Source organism: Geotrypetes seraphini, chromosome 7, assembly GCF_902459505.1.
Source record: "Geotrypetes seraphini chromosome 7, aGeoSer1.1, whole genome shotgun sequence".
Lineage (NCBI taxonomy): Eukaryota > Metazoa > Chordata > Amphibia > Gymnophiona > Dermophiidae > Geotrypetes > Geotrypetes seraphini.
The window spans coordinates 142,967,684-142,981,810 of NC_047090.1; the positions used below are offsets into that span (position 1 = coordinate 142,967,684).

Sequence of the window (14,127 nt, forward strand, 5' to 3'; positions counted from 1 at the left end):
AGACCACTGATCTAAAGGAACTAGTGTGGCCTTTAGAAGTTCATGTATTGCAACATATTTTTTTTAGTCTTTACAACTCCTTTTGATAAAACAGATGATAAAATAGCAACTTGTGCACTTTATTAAAAAGCAGTGCTTCACTGAGGATATTGGAAAGACAAGTTTTTGTTTTGATTTGATTTTGATATTGATTGATTGTGTGGGTTAGAAACTATAATCAATCAGGACAAAGTTTTGAACAGGATAGGATTAATTTACCGTTCAGTTACTGGGTTGGGGTTACTAAATTGCTTAGATTAAATAAATACCACTGGGGTTAAGTTTTACTTCATCTTTTTCTTCCTAATGCTGATTTCCCAAATAGAAGGGATTTACTGATCAAATTGATGTTATTTCTTTTCTTTATCTTTTGGCATGTGCAGGACATGTCGGCGTCCATTGTGTACAGCGCTGTATATTTCTGTTGTCTCTATAGAAATTAGTAGTAATAGGATTTTTGTCTTTCCCGTTTTTAGTGTTTCATTCGTTTTGTCTGAAATACTTTCTTATACAGACCACTTGGTTTTAATTTTCCTCATAATGTGCTTTATTTCTCCCAGGATTGCTGGAAGCAAAGTGTTTCTTAAAAACAAAAGTTATACCTCCGAACTGGAAAATGGATTTGAGTGAAATTATGGAGTCCTCTAGTAGTGATGATGAGGATGGAGAAGTTGATAGAAGCGATGATGAGCAAGAAAAAGAGGAATATGAAGAAGATGAGGAGGAGGAGGAAGAAGAAGAAGAAGAGCATATTGTGGTAAGAGAGTCTGCTAAAGTAATCTGTTTTGGTAGTTATGCTGCTGATTAATATTTCAAGCAGTCATGGTCAAGTAGTAGTGCCAAGATTTTCTCAGTGGACAAACCGGATACAGTAGTTTTAACATTTGGATGACAACATCAAGGGAGCCTAAACAGGAACATTTTCCAGCTTGTTTACAACAATGTCTTAGAATGTTGCACATGCCTTCCCACCTGCCACTATTGCAGAGAACCTAGCTAATCACTATTTTTCCATTATTTCTCCAGTCTCTAGCCCTCACGGCTTGGAAATTGAAAGAATGCTAGTGGATTCACTAAATTTGCTTGACAGTGGTCTCAAGTCCTATTTCTAGAAGAGCTTCCATTAGGAGGCTGCACGCTTTTAAATGAGAGGCTTGCTGTCTGGCATGAGGGATAAGGCTCTAGATCCTTTTCCTGTCCTTCATAAAAGGGTTCACTTTAATACAATTGGAGCTTATCACCAAGTAAAAGGTAAACCCATCTCTACTCAGCCTTTAATTTGCCTTTTGCAAAGCTTGCTTCTGCTGAAGCCTTCTATCAAGCTTTCTGTAGTGTCATGAGATCTTAGTCATTTTAACCCAGCTGATTAAAACTCCTTTGAGTCACCTGAAGTACCTGACTTGGAAGGTTCTATTTTTGGTGGCATTCACTAGCCCACAGTAGCTGATCCATCTTATATAGTTTTACAACAATAGAGTGGTCTTAAAAACCCCTCTAAAGTTTGTTCCAAAGGTAATGTTGGACTTCTATCTTAACCAGATGATTTATTCTATCAGAATTTTTTTCCAAGACCATAAACGTGAGAGAACACTGCACACTTTAGCCTTCTATCTGGAGCAGACAAAGCCTATAGAAAATCCAACCAGCAAGATGAGGGCTTCTACTGGCCAATGCACTTTTATGTTGGCTAGCAGACTTCATTTCCTTCACTTATGCCTGGTTAAGGCTGACTTAAAGGGTCATGGCACAGCTCATAATGTTAGAGTTGTGGCTTGTGTCATTAGCTCTTGTGATATCAGCCTCCACAGGAGAAATTTGCAGAGCTGCAATATGGTCTTTGTTCCACACATTCACCTCCTATTACTGTTGAGCGCAATATTCCTGATGTATAGTACCATAAGAGTAAATGATGGCAGACAAAGACCAACAGTCAGAATTTCTTTGGAATGCAGAAAGAATTCAACTCCACCCGCCTAGGCCCATTTATTTCTTGTCCCAGACTTCCTTTCAAGAAAAAGAAAGTTACTTGTTTTTGTTTGATTTTTACCACTGTTCATTATGCAGACACTTCTGCATATTCCCCTAGTTTAGTGGCCTCCAACCTTTTCATGAAAATGAGAGAACTCTGAGGGCCACCAAAACATTTCAAGCTTATACGTACTTCTAATTTTGTAAGCTGCCTTAACTAATTTGTTCAGACTGGGTATTTAAACATTAAAAATTAATAGTAGTATTGATTCTCTGGAGACAGGCAGGGGATATGCAGCCACACTTGATGGCAAAGTCTCTGATTGAGCCAACAGTGTTGGCACTCTCCCCTAGCTATAGCAAGCTTTTGAGCTTACTGAGCATGTGCAGGATTGCCCTGCTACTCGAGCCCCTCCCCTCTGCCTGTCAGTTTTTTCTGACCCGCTCCTGTACAGTTGTGGCTCTCCCCTTTCTCAGAGAAAAATTTTAAAAGGAAAAGTAAAAGTAGTTTTAGTCAGGAAAGCCTTGGCTTTCTAACCCTTAGGGCAGTTTAAAAAAAAAAAAAAGAGTGTGAAATTCCGACCTGTTTCTCACAGTTCTTCATTGACAGGGAAACTGATTTCTTCAACCGCCAGTTTTTTGACTGTGACAACTAATCGCAAGTATTTTTGGCTAACGACAATCGCTAAAGAGAAAAAGAGAACGAAAACCAAAACCTAACAAACCGTTCTTCGGAACAAGCACGGGTCTATTGCCCTTACAGACTTGCCAGCCGTGCTTTCTCACATAGTGGCCGCTAGAACCGCAGAGACTTTGGCAGTTAAGATGTCTACGCCTGCAACGTCGCTGCAAACCAACACGGAGAAAATGCAGGCGAAAAAACAGCTGATTTCTATGGCTTTCTCCCCTCAGGGCCCTGCTTCAGTTCCAACGGGGAGGGGAGGGCAGCATATATCTGCCAACGCTGAGAAAAAAGTTTCAGCACAGGTGTGGCAGTAGAAGATTCCTTTGGCTCCTTCCCCTCAGGGCTCTGATTTGGTCTGGCGGGGAATGGAAGTGTCATTCCACCTCAACTGGCTGCACTCCAGCATTGGTGGCAATCAATAATAAGAGGCAGCTCCCAAATTTCCCAGTAGCGCCAGGGTAAGTGTTGAAACTGAGGGTGCTTTCAGCGGCTAATAGGAAAGCTTTCAGGGACTCTGCGTGCCGCACTGTTGAGAAGATTTCATTAGGCTGTGTTCTTCTTCTTCACTTGTTCCCTCCCCTCAGGGCCCTATATTGATAACACAAGGGGAGGGAAACATATTGCTGCCGTCGCAGCAAGTAAAACAGGTAAGCAACTTTGCTTTCTACAACACTTCAAGGATATATTTTAAAACTTTTGGATTGTCAACAGTAGAAAATGAGACACTTGAATGACACACTTCAGGCTGTTTACATTTACAGTTTGTAGTCGAGTGGGCACTATTGAAAAGAACACACAGAATTTTGAAGAGCATTTCCGTCAAATGTTTTAGGGCCACAATGAAGGGCTTCATGGGCTGCATGTGGCCCCGGGACCACATGTTGAAGATTAGGTCTGCCCGATTCAGGAAAAAAAAATTTTGATTCGATTCAGCCTATTGAATCGATTTTTCGATTCGATTCAATTTTCCTGCCCAATTGGATATTTTTTTCAAACATTTGGTGGGTTTATTTTCAGCCTCTTCACCCACCCCACCCACCCACCCTCTCCTACCCACACTGGTGTTGTGGTGTAAACAAAATAAACAAAAAAGACTTTTCCTCTCTCTGTTAAATCCTAGTTCACGTTCGCGGTCTAACACCAGCTCATTTCAAATCTGACATATTGTAAACACACAAAACAGAAAATAAAATTATTTTTCTACCTTTTATTGTCTGGTCATTATTCAAATCTTGGTTCCAGGCTCTTGGACAAACATCTTCTAATAACTCGCTTGTCAGGGTCTCCTGTCCATTTGTCGTTTTCTTCTTTCTCCGTGCTAACCATCCATCTCCCATCTCTGTCCTGCTCTTTCATTTCCCTTCCCTACCCCAGAGGTCTGACATCTTTCCTTTTTTTCATCTTCATCCCCACAGCTGCAGCGATGGACCCCACTATCCCCAGATCCACCATCTCTCCTTTTCTCAACTACCCTTTCATCCAACATCTCTCCCTCCTTCCCCACCACCCCAGGGTCCATCATCTCTCCCTTTCTCTTCTAGCTACCTTCCTATCCAGTATCTCTACCCCCCCCCACTCATCCCTTGAGTCCAACTTCTTTCCCTTTCTATTCCTTTCCTCCCTAAATCCCATTGTCCACCATCTCTTGCCCTCTCTTCTGTTTCTAGACCCATTATTTCTTTCCCCCCCCTCAGTCCGGCATATGCACTTCTCTTTGGACCCCCTTTCCCTCCCTCCCTCCGTCCATGTACTTCTACACCGGGCCCCACCCCCACCCCCAAAAGCAAGCATGTCCCCCCCCCCTTCTTTGTAGCGTCCTCTGGCTTCCCCCCTGGCCTCCTGGTCTTACCTTCAGCTAATTAGGGCTGCCTGAGTAGGATCGTCGGTGCTGTAGTGATCCTAACAGGCTGCCATGGTCCCACCCCTCCTCTGATGTCAGATAGGACCGCAGCAGAGGGAACATGCTGCGGAGGACGACAGTAGCCTGTTAGGATCGCTACAGCACTGGCGATCCTCTTCGGGCTGCCCTAATTAGCTGGAGACCGGGAGGCCAGAGGGGAAGCCAGAGGACGCTACAAAGCCCTATGCAGCACTTCCCAACTAATCCTCTCCCCTTGCCCCTGAAGCAAGAGGCAGCGCTGTCGCTCCTGCTTTAGGAGACCTGAAGTGAATCAGTGAATCGATTTGAATCGGAAATCGGGCAGCACTATTGGAGACTACTGCCTAATCTGTAGCTAGGGAGTCCCATGTGTAAGAATACAGTATTCTGCTTGTCCTTGGAGAAAAAGCTACTTACCTGTAGCATGCATTCTTTGAGGTCAGTAGAATCCATATTCTTAGTAGACAAGATGCAGGGGAGATGCAGGCACATTTGGTAGCGAAGTCCTGGAGTGATCCTATGTGTCGATTCTCTCCCCTAGCTTTTGACTTACTGAGTGTGTGCAGGACTCCCGCCTCCCAAAAAATTGCAGACTAGGGTTGACCTGCCCCGAAGGGGCGGAGAAGACTGCAGCTTTTTAGAAGGAGCGAGCCTCAACGAGACAGAGGACGAAGACCGGGCCCCCTTCTGGGTCCCCCGAAAAGTCACATTCCCTGAATCCAGGGACGAAGAATCACTCGAGGGCAGTCTGCGAGTCTTGCGAGTACGGCCCTGAGATACGACGGAAGAACGCCCAGGCTGGTCAGACTGGGACTGGGTCGAGACCAGGACCAGTTGACTCACAACCGAGGAAATCTGCCCCTTCAGGGCAGGTCACCCCTAACCTGTCAGTTTTTTCCTAATTAGTCATAGCCCTCCCCTCTCTCTCATTCAAAACAATTATTTCATATTATTAATTTAAAAAATAATATAGTTAGGGATTCAAAGATTTTTCAAACCTCTCTCTGATAAAAATAAGCACATAGAAGCTCTTCAGTGGCCCCTTCCTTCAGGGAAAAGAATCCTTTCAAGAAAACACATAAAACCAATGAGGGGCATGTTTCTAACAACCAGAGAAACTTTTTAACCAACAGTAGTGCGAGTACTAGGATCCAGCAGCTCAGCGCACAGCACGACTTCTCCCTCTTGCCAGCTTGACTTCAACACAAGCTCCCACAGCCGCTTCAACAGTTTCCTTCTCCTAGGGCTCTGTTTTGGCACTGTTGGGTGAGGTGAACTACTGCTGTCTGACCTCGACTGACAGAGGCAAAGCGGCAGGAACTATTGGGTCATCCTGCAGCAAAAAACATGGAGACCATAGACTGAGCCACCTATCACCGCCAGCCAGCAAATTTCTGATCTCTGAGGGTTTCTCTCGGCCTATATCATCCAACCACCAGAAGGGGAAGGCTCCTGCGGGCCCAGTTTTGGCCCTGCAATCCTCACCCTCCACCAGCAGGCCACCTTCATTAACAAAAGGTAAGCCGTACATGAAGAAGGACACGGTACTACTCGAAAGGGTCCAGATAAGAGCGACTAAAATGGTTAAGGGGCTGGAGGAGTTGCCATAAAGCGAGAGATTAGAGAAACTGCCTCTTCTCCCTTGAAAAGAGGAGACTGAGAGGGGACATGATCGAAACATTCAAGATAATGTAGGGAATAGACTTAGTAGATAGAGACAGGTTATTCACCCTCTCCAAGGTAGAGAGAACAAGAGGGCACTCTAAAGTTAAAAGGGGATAGATTCCGTACAAACGTAAGGAAGTTCTTCTTCACCCAGAGAGTGGTAGAAAACTGGAATGCTCTTCCGTAGGCTGTTATAGGGGAAAACACGGGATAGATTCCGTACAAACGTAAGGAAGTTCTTCTTCACCCAGAGAGTGGTAGAAAACTGGAACGCTCTTCCGTAGGCTGTTATAGGGGAAAACACCCTCCAGGGATTCAAGACAAAGTTAGACAAGTTCCCGCTGAACCAGAACGTACGTAGGTAAGGCTGGTCTCAGTGCACTGGTTATTGACCTAGGGACCGCCGCAGGAGCAGAATGCTGAGCATGATGGACCACTGGTCTGACCCAGCAGCGGCAATTCTTATGTTCTTTGAAGGGCCAGAATTCCAGCCATCTCCTACCTCTTCCTGGGGCGTCTGGTGAGGCCCTACTTAGATCTAAACGCCCAACATCTTTTGAAAAGATCATCTCCATAGACCTTAATGCCTCAATTAGCACCAGAGCCTCTTCCACAGCTGGAACCTCATTCTCAGTCAGCCTCAGCATTTTTTATTTATTCCAGTGCTTCATGCAGGACAGTGCTGCACTTTTCCTGACAGTTCCCATTCTTTTACCACCACAGCTCTCAGCACCACCTTTACCATCATGGCCAGAGGACTCCTCTCACCCTACCCAATCAGAGTCTTTCTCCCTTGTACCTCCACTCCCTCAGCCAGATCCTGAATGGGGTCAGGATACCTCACTTTGTTCTTTCCCACGTCCACCTTCAGTGTCACCAGAAGTCTGGTTTGATCCCGAGGAAAAAACAAGCTGCAGTGATCCCAAGGAAGGCACTGTAGCTGAACAAGAACCACTTCTTCCTCCCCAGCTGACTGCCCCATCAGGGCACCCAGAGGAGTACTTGTATGCCAAATTTATCTAAAAAGTTTCCACTTTCCTCAGCCTTAACCAAGCTGCTCTGCCTGCAGACAAAAACAGACTTCCAGGCCATCCTTCAATCCTGCCAGGTTCCATCCAAAGAAATCATTGCTATTCCTGTGCATCAAATCCTCTAGGACCTGCAGCTTTCAAATTGGCAAAAAACCTCAAACAGTTTCTATGGTCTTTAAGCACTTAGAACTTAAATACAAAGTGCAGAAGGCCCCTGGACATGACTTACATCAGTTGCCGCATGGTTTCTGAATTGGCTATAAAAAAGGCTAAGACGACCAGAACCCAAATCAGTGTCCCTCCTGGAAAGAATTGCTGACTCCCAGACTCAGTAAGCTGTAGAGTCTACCAGGCAACTTTGCTCTCTTCCAAGATCATAGCCCATCAGCTCCAGATCCTCTATTAACATTCAGTTCTACAGCAGCTAGAGGTTGCTTCTCCATATGTTGCAGCAAATCTGTGTACTGCTCTTCAGAAATCTACATACCATCTTAGTTAGTTTTAATATGATATTTATGATTGCGACTTGCCACACAGCTTGGCTCAAGGCCTCTGATCTCAGGGATGATCTGCATGAATGTTTGACAGATGCTCTCTGCCTAGGAGACAGCTTATTTAGCTAAAGGAAGATTCCATAGGTATGCATGAACTTTCTGCTTGCCTTCCAGATCAGACTCAGCAATATCGCAGACCTTTTTCCACCAAATTACCATAGATGTTACCATCAGCAGTTCTTCCAGTAATATTACCCTAGAAGACACTTCCTCCCTTACAATAGATCTAACATTCAGGGATCTCAGCCTTCTTCCTAGTCACAAAACAATGCCAGAGAGATTGAAAGTAAAGCCCCCCAGCACACGGATGCCTGCTCTCAATAACAACCCTAGTTTTTAACAACTTACCAGTGGTATTGTCTCAATTTCCTTTCAAGAAGTCCAGTTGGCCAACTACCACAACCATCCCATACTCCTCATCACATTCCACTTCTGACAGCGGAATTGACTCTGTTCATTCAAAACAATGCAATGGAAAAGCTATCTGATCAACAGCAGAACAGGGGCTCCCATCAGATTCATCCAAAAGAGCTGTGAAAATATGTTGGTGAAAACTGACACAGCAAGTGTATGGTTTCTGTGATTGGTGTAATTATTAGGTTCCAAACGCTGAGATAATTAAATGAAAAACATCTTCAAGCGTATAGAGTCAGCACAGCTAGCATCCCCACCGACGAAGGCCAACCGTTTCGCCTCATGGCCGCTTCAGGGAATAAGGGAAACAAGCTTGTAATTGACATGTGATCTTGTGTGGACAGCATTTGAGCACGGATCGCATATCAATTACAAGCTTGTTTCCCTTATTCCCTGAATCTGCCAAGAGGTGAAACGCTTAGCCATGATCTGTGGGGATGCTAGCCATGCTGTCTCTACACTCTTGAAGATAAGTTTTTCATTTATCTCAGCGTTTGAAACCTAATAAGTACTAAAAAGTATTCAATTCTATGAGATGTTTTGCAACATATCTGTTAAAGAGTTTCAACTGACTAACAGAGGTTTTTATGCCTATGAAGTTTTATCCCAGGACAAGCAGGCAGCATATTCTCTACATGTGGGTGACGTCATCTACGGAGCCCCGTCGCGGACAGCTTTTCAAGCAAACTTGATTGAAGATCTTAAAGTTTGCTAGTGCTGCACTGCGCATGCGTGTGCCTTCCCGCTCAGCTAGAGGGCGCGTCTTCTCAACGTGGTCCTCAGTTCTTAGTTTTCTGCGGAGCCAGAAAGCCCTGTCTTTCTTCTCTGCATCGTTTTTAAGTGCCTTTCTTGCACCGCAGCTTCTTTTATTGTTTTTTACGATTGGAAATCACTGTGCCCCGCGTCTTTACTGTTTTTGTTTAAAAAAAAAAAATCATCGATTGCACCGGAGGTCCCCGGTTTTTTCGCTGGCCGCCAGCCTCGTGTGGCCGCGGCCTCTTTTTCCTACCTTATGTCACGGCCTGTTACCGGGTTTAAAAAGTGCACACAGTGCGGTCGGGTGCTCTCAATCACTGACCTGCACCGTTGGTGTATACTTTTGGTGTTGATCACCCTACAGCTTCTTGCCTGCGTTGTGCCACTCTTCAACCTCTTCCTCCTTCAGGTTCAGCTCAGCTACCAAAGAAGCCATCCTCGGAGTCTCTGGCCACTCAGGCAGTGAGTGTAGTTCTGCCAGCCTCTACGAGACCTCCTCCAAAGCGTGCCTCCATTTTCAGGGAATACTCTACATCGAGGTCGCCCTCGTTGGAGCGCACTGCTGCACCAGTCCGTCCAAATCCTTTGGTCTCGGTGCCGATGTTCGAGGATATGCTTAAGGCTATCTTAACCTCGCAGATCTCCTCTGCTTTGGCTCAGCTTGCCCCGGCCTTGACCTTGCTCGTTGTTGACCAGCCTGAGCGTTGCGCCGACGGCTCTCGAGGTAAGATGCATCGGTCTTGACATTTCTCCTCGAGTGACTCCTCGCCTGCTCCTTCGATGTGGACTTCTCCCGCCGCCTGACCTCGCTCGAAGCACCGGCCTAAGCGTACCTCTTCTTCGAGGCAGCGGTCCGCGAAGCGGTCCAGAGACTCTCCCCCGAGGCGGAGTAGGTCACCGGGTCCTCGCACTACAGGGTCCATCAAGGCGTCGGACCTCATGCTGTCTGACCCTCCTCCTCGACGTCCTCCTGTGCCTTCTCGGTCTCCAAACCGAAGAGTTTCGAGGTCAAAGACACCCGCCTCGCTGCCACGTCAGAAGGTCTGTTCTTCAATGGGCTCGCCAGAGCAGGCTCCCCGGGTCTCCGTCCCTCGGAGCCCCAGTTCTTCGCCTTCCAGGCATTCTAAACGCAAGTAGTCGTCGACTCCCCCTCGTTCTCTCAGCAGAGCCGCCTCGACGTCCATGCTTGTGGACACTGACGTACCGGCGCAGTACTCGAGGGAAGCTTCCTCCTCGTTCTCTGCTGCCCCGAAGTCCCGCTCGGCTTCGCCTCTTGAGGGGCATTCTGTGGGCAAGACTTCCTTCTTCACGAGGTTCGTGATGGATATGGGCAAGGCGCTGCACCTGGACCTCCAGTCCGAATCCAGGTATACCCGGGAATATTTGGAGCTTCCTCACCCTTCACTTCCCCTTGAATCCGGTTTTGCAGCAGACTTTCTTCCGGAATTTGGAGACGCCGTACGCAATTCCGTCCAAGATGGAATCCCGATACAGGACGGTCCCGTGTAAGGGATTTGAAAAGGCTCAGCTCTCCCACCAGTCCTTGGCTGTGGAGTCTTCCTTGAAGAAGTCTAATCCTTCCATGGTCTACGCGCCTGTCCCGCCGGGCTGGGAAGGTCGGACTATGGACAATTTTGGCAGGCACCTGTACCAAAATTTGATGATGGCGAACAGGGTTCTGAATTACAATTTCAATTTTACATCCTATCTCAAACATTGCATCAAATCCATGCCATCTTTTCAAGATGATTTGACTGTCCATTGCCGGGCCAAATTTCGCTGGCTTCTGGATACGCTGTCGCAGATTGGCCTTTATGTGTTTCAGGCAACCCATGATGCCTTTGAACTTTCCTCGAGGGTCTCCGCTTTTGCGATAGCCATGCGCCGCCTAGCTTGGCTCCGCATCGTTGATATGGACCCTAATCTGCAGGACCATCTGGCAAATCTCCCGTGCTTGGGCAATGAGCTATTTGACGACTCCATTGAGGCGGCCACCAAACGCCTCTCTGAGCATGAACGATCCTTCGCCTCCTCGGTTAGACCCAAGGCGAAGCCCACTCCTCCTAAGTCATACAAGTTGCCTCCCCGGTGCTATCCCCAGAAGTCCACGACGGCTTTTTCCAGGCCGCCACCCAGGCGTCAGTAGCAGCAGAGGGCCCCTCAAAAGCCTCAGACACCTCCTGTGCCTTCTCGGTCTCCAAACTGAAGAGCTTCGAGGTCGAAGACACCCACCTCGCTGCCGCGTCGGAAGGTCAGTTCTTCAATGGGCTCGCCGGAGCGGGCTCCCCGGGTCTCCCTCCCTCGGACCCCAGGCATTCTAAACGCAAGTAGTCGTCGACTCCCCCTCGTTATCTCAGCGGAGCCTCCTCGACGTCCATGCTTGTGGATGGCTAAGCTTGTGCCATCCTTTTGACTATCCCAGTTTGAGCAGGCCGCCTCCCCTTCGTCCTAGAGCCTTCTCCTCTACCTATCGGGGGCCGTCTCAGTTCCTTTTGTCACCACTGGGAACTGATTACTTCGGACAACTGGGTCCTCTCCGTCATCAGGGAGGGGTATTCCCTTCATTTCTGGGCGGCACCCCCGGACCTGCCCCCAAGAGAGTGTCTTTCCAACAGGTTGCAACTCCCCCTTCTTCTCCAGGAGGCTCATGCCCTCCTTTGCCTCCGGGCGGTGGAGGAGGTCCCTTTGTGTCAACAGGGCACCAGATTCTACTCCTGGTACTTTCTAGTTCCCAAAAAGACCGGGGACCTACGCCCTATCCTGGACCTGAGAGTGTTGAACAAGTTCCTGGTCATGGAGAAGTTCCGCATGCTCTCTCTTCCCACGTTGTATCCCATGATGGACAAGGGGGACTGGTTGTGCTCGCTGGATCTGAAAGAGGCCTACACTCGCATCCCGATTCATCCGGCCTCTCGCAGGTTTCTTCGTTTTCAGGTGGGTGATCTTCACCTGCAGTATCGAGTCCTCCCGTTCGGGCTTGCATCCTCCCCACAAGTCTTCACTAAGTGCCTCGTGGTGGTGGCGGCGGTTCTGTGGTCGCAGGGTCTTCAAGTGTTCCCTTACCTCAACGATTGGCTCATCAAGGCACCATCACGGCAGGAGGTTATTTCAGCGACCCAACGGACTATTACGTTCCTTCAGCGTCTGGGCTTCGAGGTCCACTTCTCCAAGTCCCAGCTTTGTCCCTCTCAGTCTGCAGTTCATAGGAGCGGTGCTGGACACGGTTCGTCTCCGCTCATTTCTGCTTCAGTCTCGGCAGGCCGCCCTCATTCACTTGTGCCAGCAGGTCTCCCTTCAGTCCACGGTTTCTGCCAAGCAGATGATGATTCTGTTGGGACATATGGCCTCCACCGTTCATGTGACTCCTTTTGCCAGATTTCACCTCCGAGTGCCTCAGTGGACCCTGGCGTCCCAGTGGAGACAGGACCGGGATCCCGCCTCTTAACACATTGCGGTAACTCCCTCCTTGAAGCGTTCGCTCCGCTGTTGGATGCTCTCTTCCAATCTTTCCAGAGGTTTTCTCTTTCTCGCGCCCCCACCGCAGAAGGTCCTGACAACAGACTCCTCCATGTATGCCTGGGGGGCTCACCTCGACGGCCTCCGGACTCAAGGTCTTTGGTCGAGCGATGACTGTCGTTGCCACATCAACCTGCTGGAGCTTCGGGCCATTTACAATGCTTTGGTAGCCTTTCGGCATTTGCTTCAGGATCGCGTGGTCCTGGTGCGCACGGACAACCAGGTGGCAATGTATTATGTGAGCAAGCAGGGGGGTACGGGTTCCCTGTCTCTTTGCCAGGAGGCTCTTCGGCTCTGGGAGTGGGCAATATGCCACAATATCTTCCTTCGAGCAGTCTACATCCAAGGCGAGCAAAACTGCCTGGCGGACAGGTTGAGTCGCCTTCTCCAGCCGAACGAATGATCGCTCCATTCCTTGACTCTGCGTCAGGTGTTTGCTCGATGGGGGACGCCGCAAATAGATCTGTTTGCCTCACCACTCAACCACAAGTTGCCTCGCTTCTGCTCCAGGATTTACTCCCTGGATCATCTCGAGGTGGTTGCTTTCCTTCTGGATTGGACAGGCCGGTTCCTCTATGCATTCCCTCCATTTCCTCTGATTCTGAAGACTCTCGTGCAGCTCAAGCTGGCCCATGCCGCCATGATTTTGATAGCTCTTCGGTGGCCCAGGCAGCCGTGGTTCTCCCTTCTCCTCCAACTCAGTGTCAAGGAGCCTCTACTTCTGCCTGTATTTCCTTCTATGCTGTCTCAGAGTCAGGGTTCGCTGCTGCATCCCAATCTGCAGTCTCTACACTTAACAGCTTGGTTCCTTTCCACCTGACTCCCTCCTTCGGTTTTTCTCAGTCGGCGTGGGATGTTCTTGAGGCCTCTCGAAAGAGTTCTACTAGACAATGCTACTCCCAGAAGTGGACTAGATTTGCTGCATGGTGTGCTTCGCATCGCGTGGAGCCACTGTCTGCCTCCTTGTCCTCCGTGCTGGATTATTTGCTCCACTTGTCTCAGTCTGGTCTCAAATCGACTTCTATTCGAGTCCACCTCAGTGCGATTGCTGCTTTTCATCAGCCGATTGATGGGAAATCGCTCTCGGTCCATCCGGTAGTTTCCCGATTCATGAAGGGCCTCTTTAATGTCCATCCTCCACTCAAGCCTCCCCCGGTGGTTTGGGATCTTAATGTGGTTCTGGCACAATTGATGAAACCTCCATTTGAACCCATTGATAAGGCTCATCTGAAGTACCTCACTTGGAAGGTGGTGTTCCTGATTGCCCTCACGTCTGCTCGCAAGCTCTGGTTGCGGACCCGCCTTTTACTGTTTTTCATCATGACAAGGTGGTCCTTCGTACTCATCCTAAGTTCTTGCCTAAAGTAGTTTCAGATTTCCACCTCAACCAGTCCATTGTTCTTCCGGTGTTTTTTCCTAAACCCCATTCTCATCCTGGAGAGGTGGCGCTTCACACTCTTGACTGTAAGAGGGCGTTGGCTTTTTACCTCCAACGCACCCAGTCTTATCGGACAGCTCCTCAACTCTTCATATCTTTTGATCCTAATCGGTTGGGGCGTCCTGTTTCCAAGCGCACCTTGTCCAACTGGTTGGCTGCTTGTATTTCCTTCTGCTATGCTC

General features: G+C 48.2%; 1 protein-coding gene across 4 annotated transcripts in view; it reads left to right on the top strand.

Moving 5' to 3' along the window:
• Positions 1–14,127, top strand: part of ARID4A (AT-rich interaction domain 4A) — a 236,072-nt gene that overhangs the window by 67,491 nt on the left and 154,454 nt on the right. For all 4 annotated transcript variants that reach the window (XM_033952272.1, XM_033952273.1, XM_033952274.1 and 1 more), the window contains exon 11: positions 600–796. In XM_033952272.1, coding sequence (XP_033808163.1) covers positions 600–796 — 197 coding nt within the window. The remainder of the gene's footprint in view (positions 1–599; positions 797–14,127) is intronic.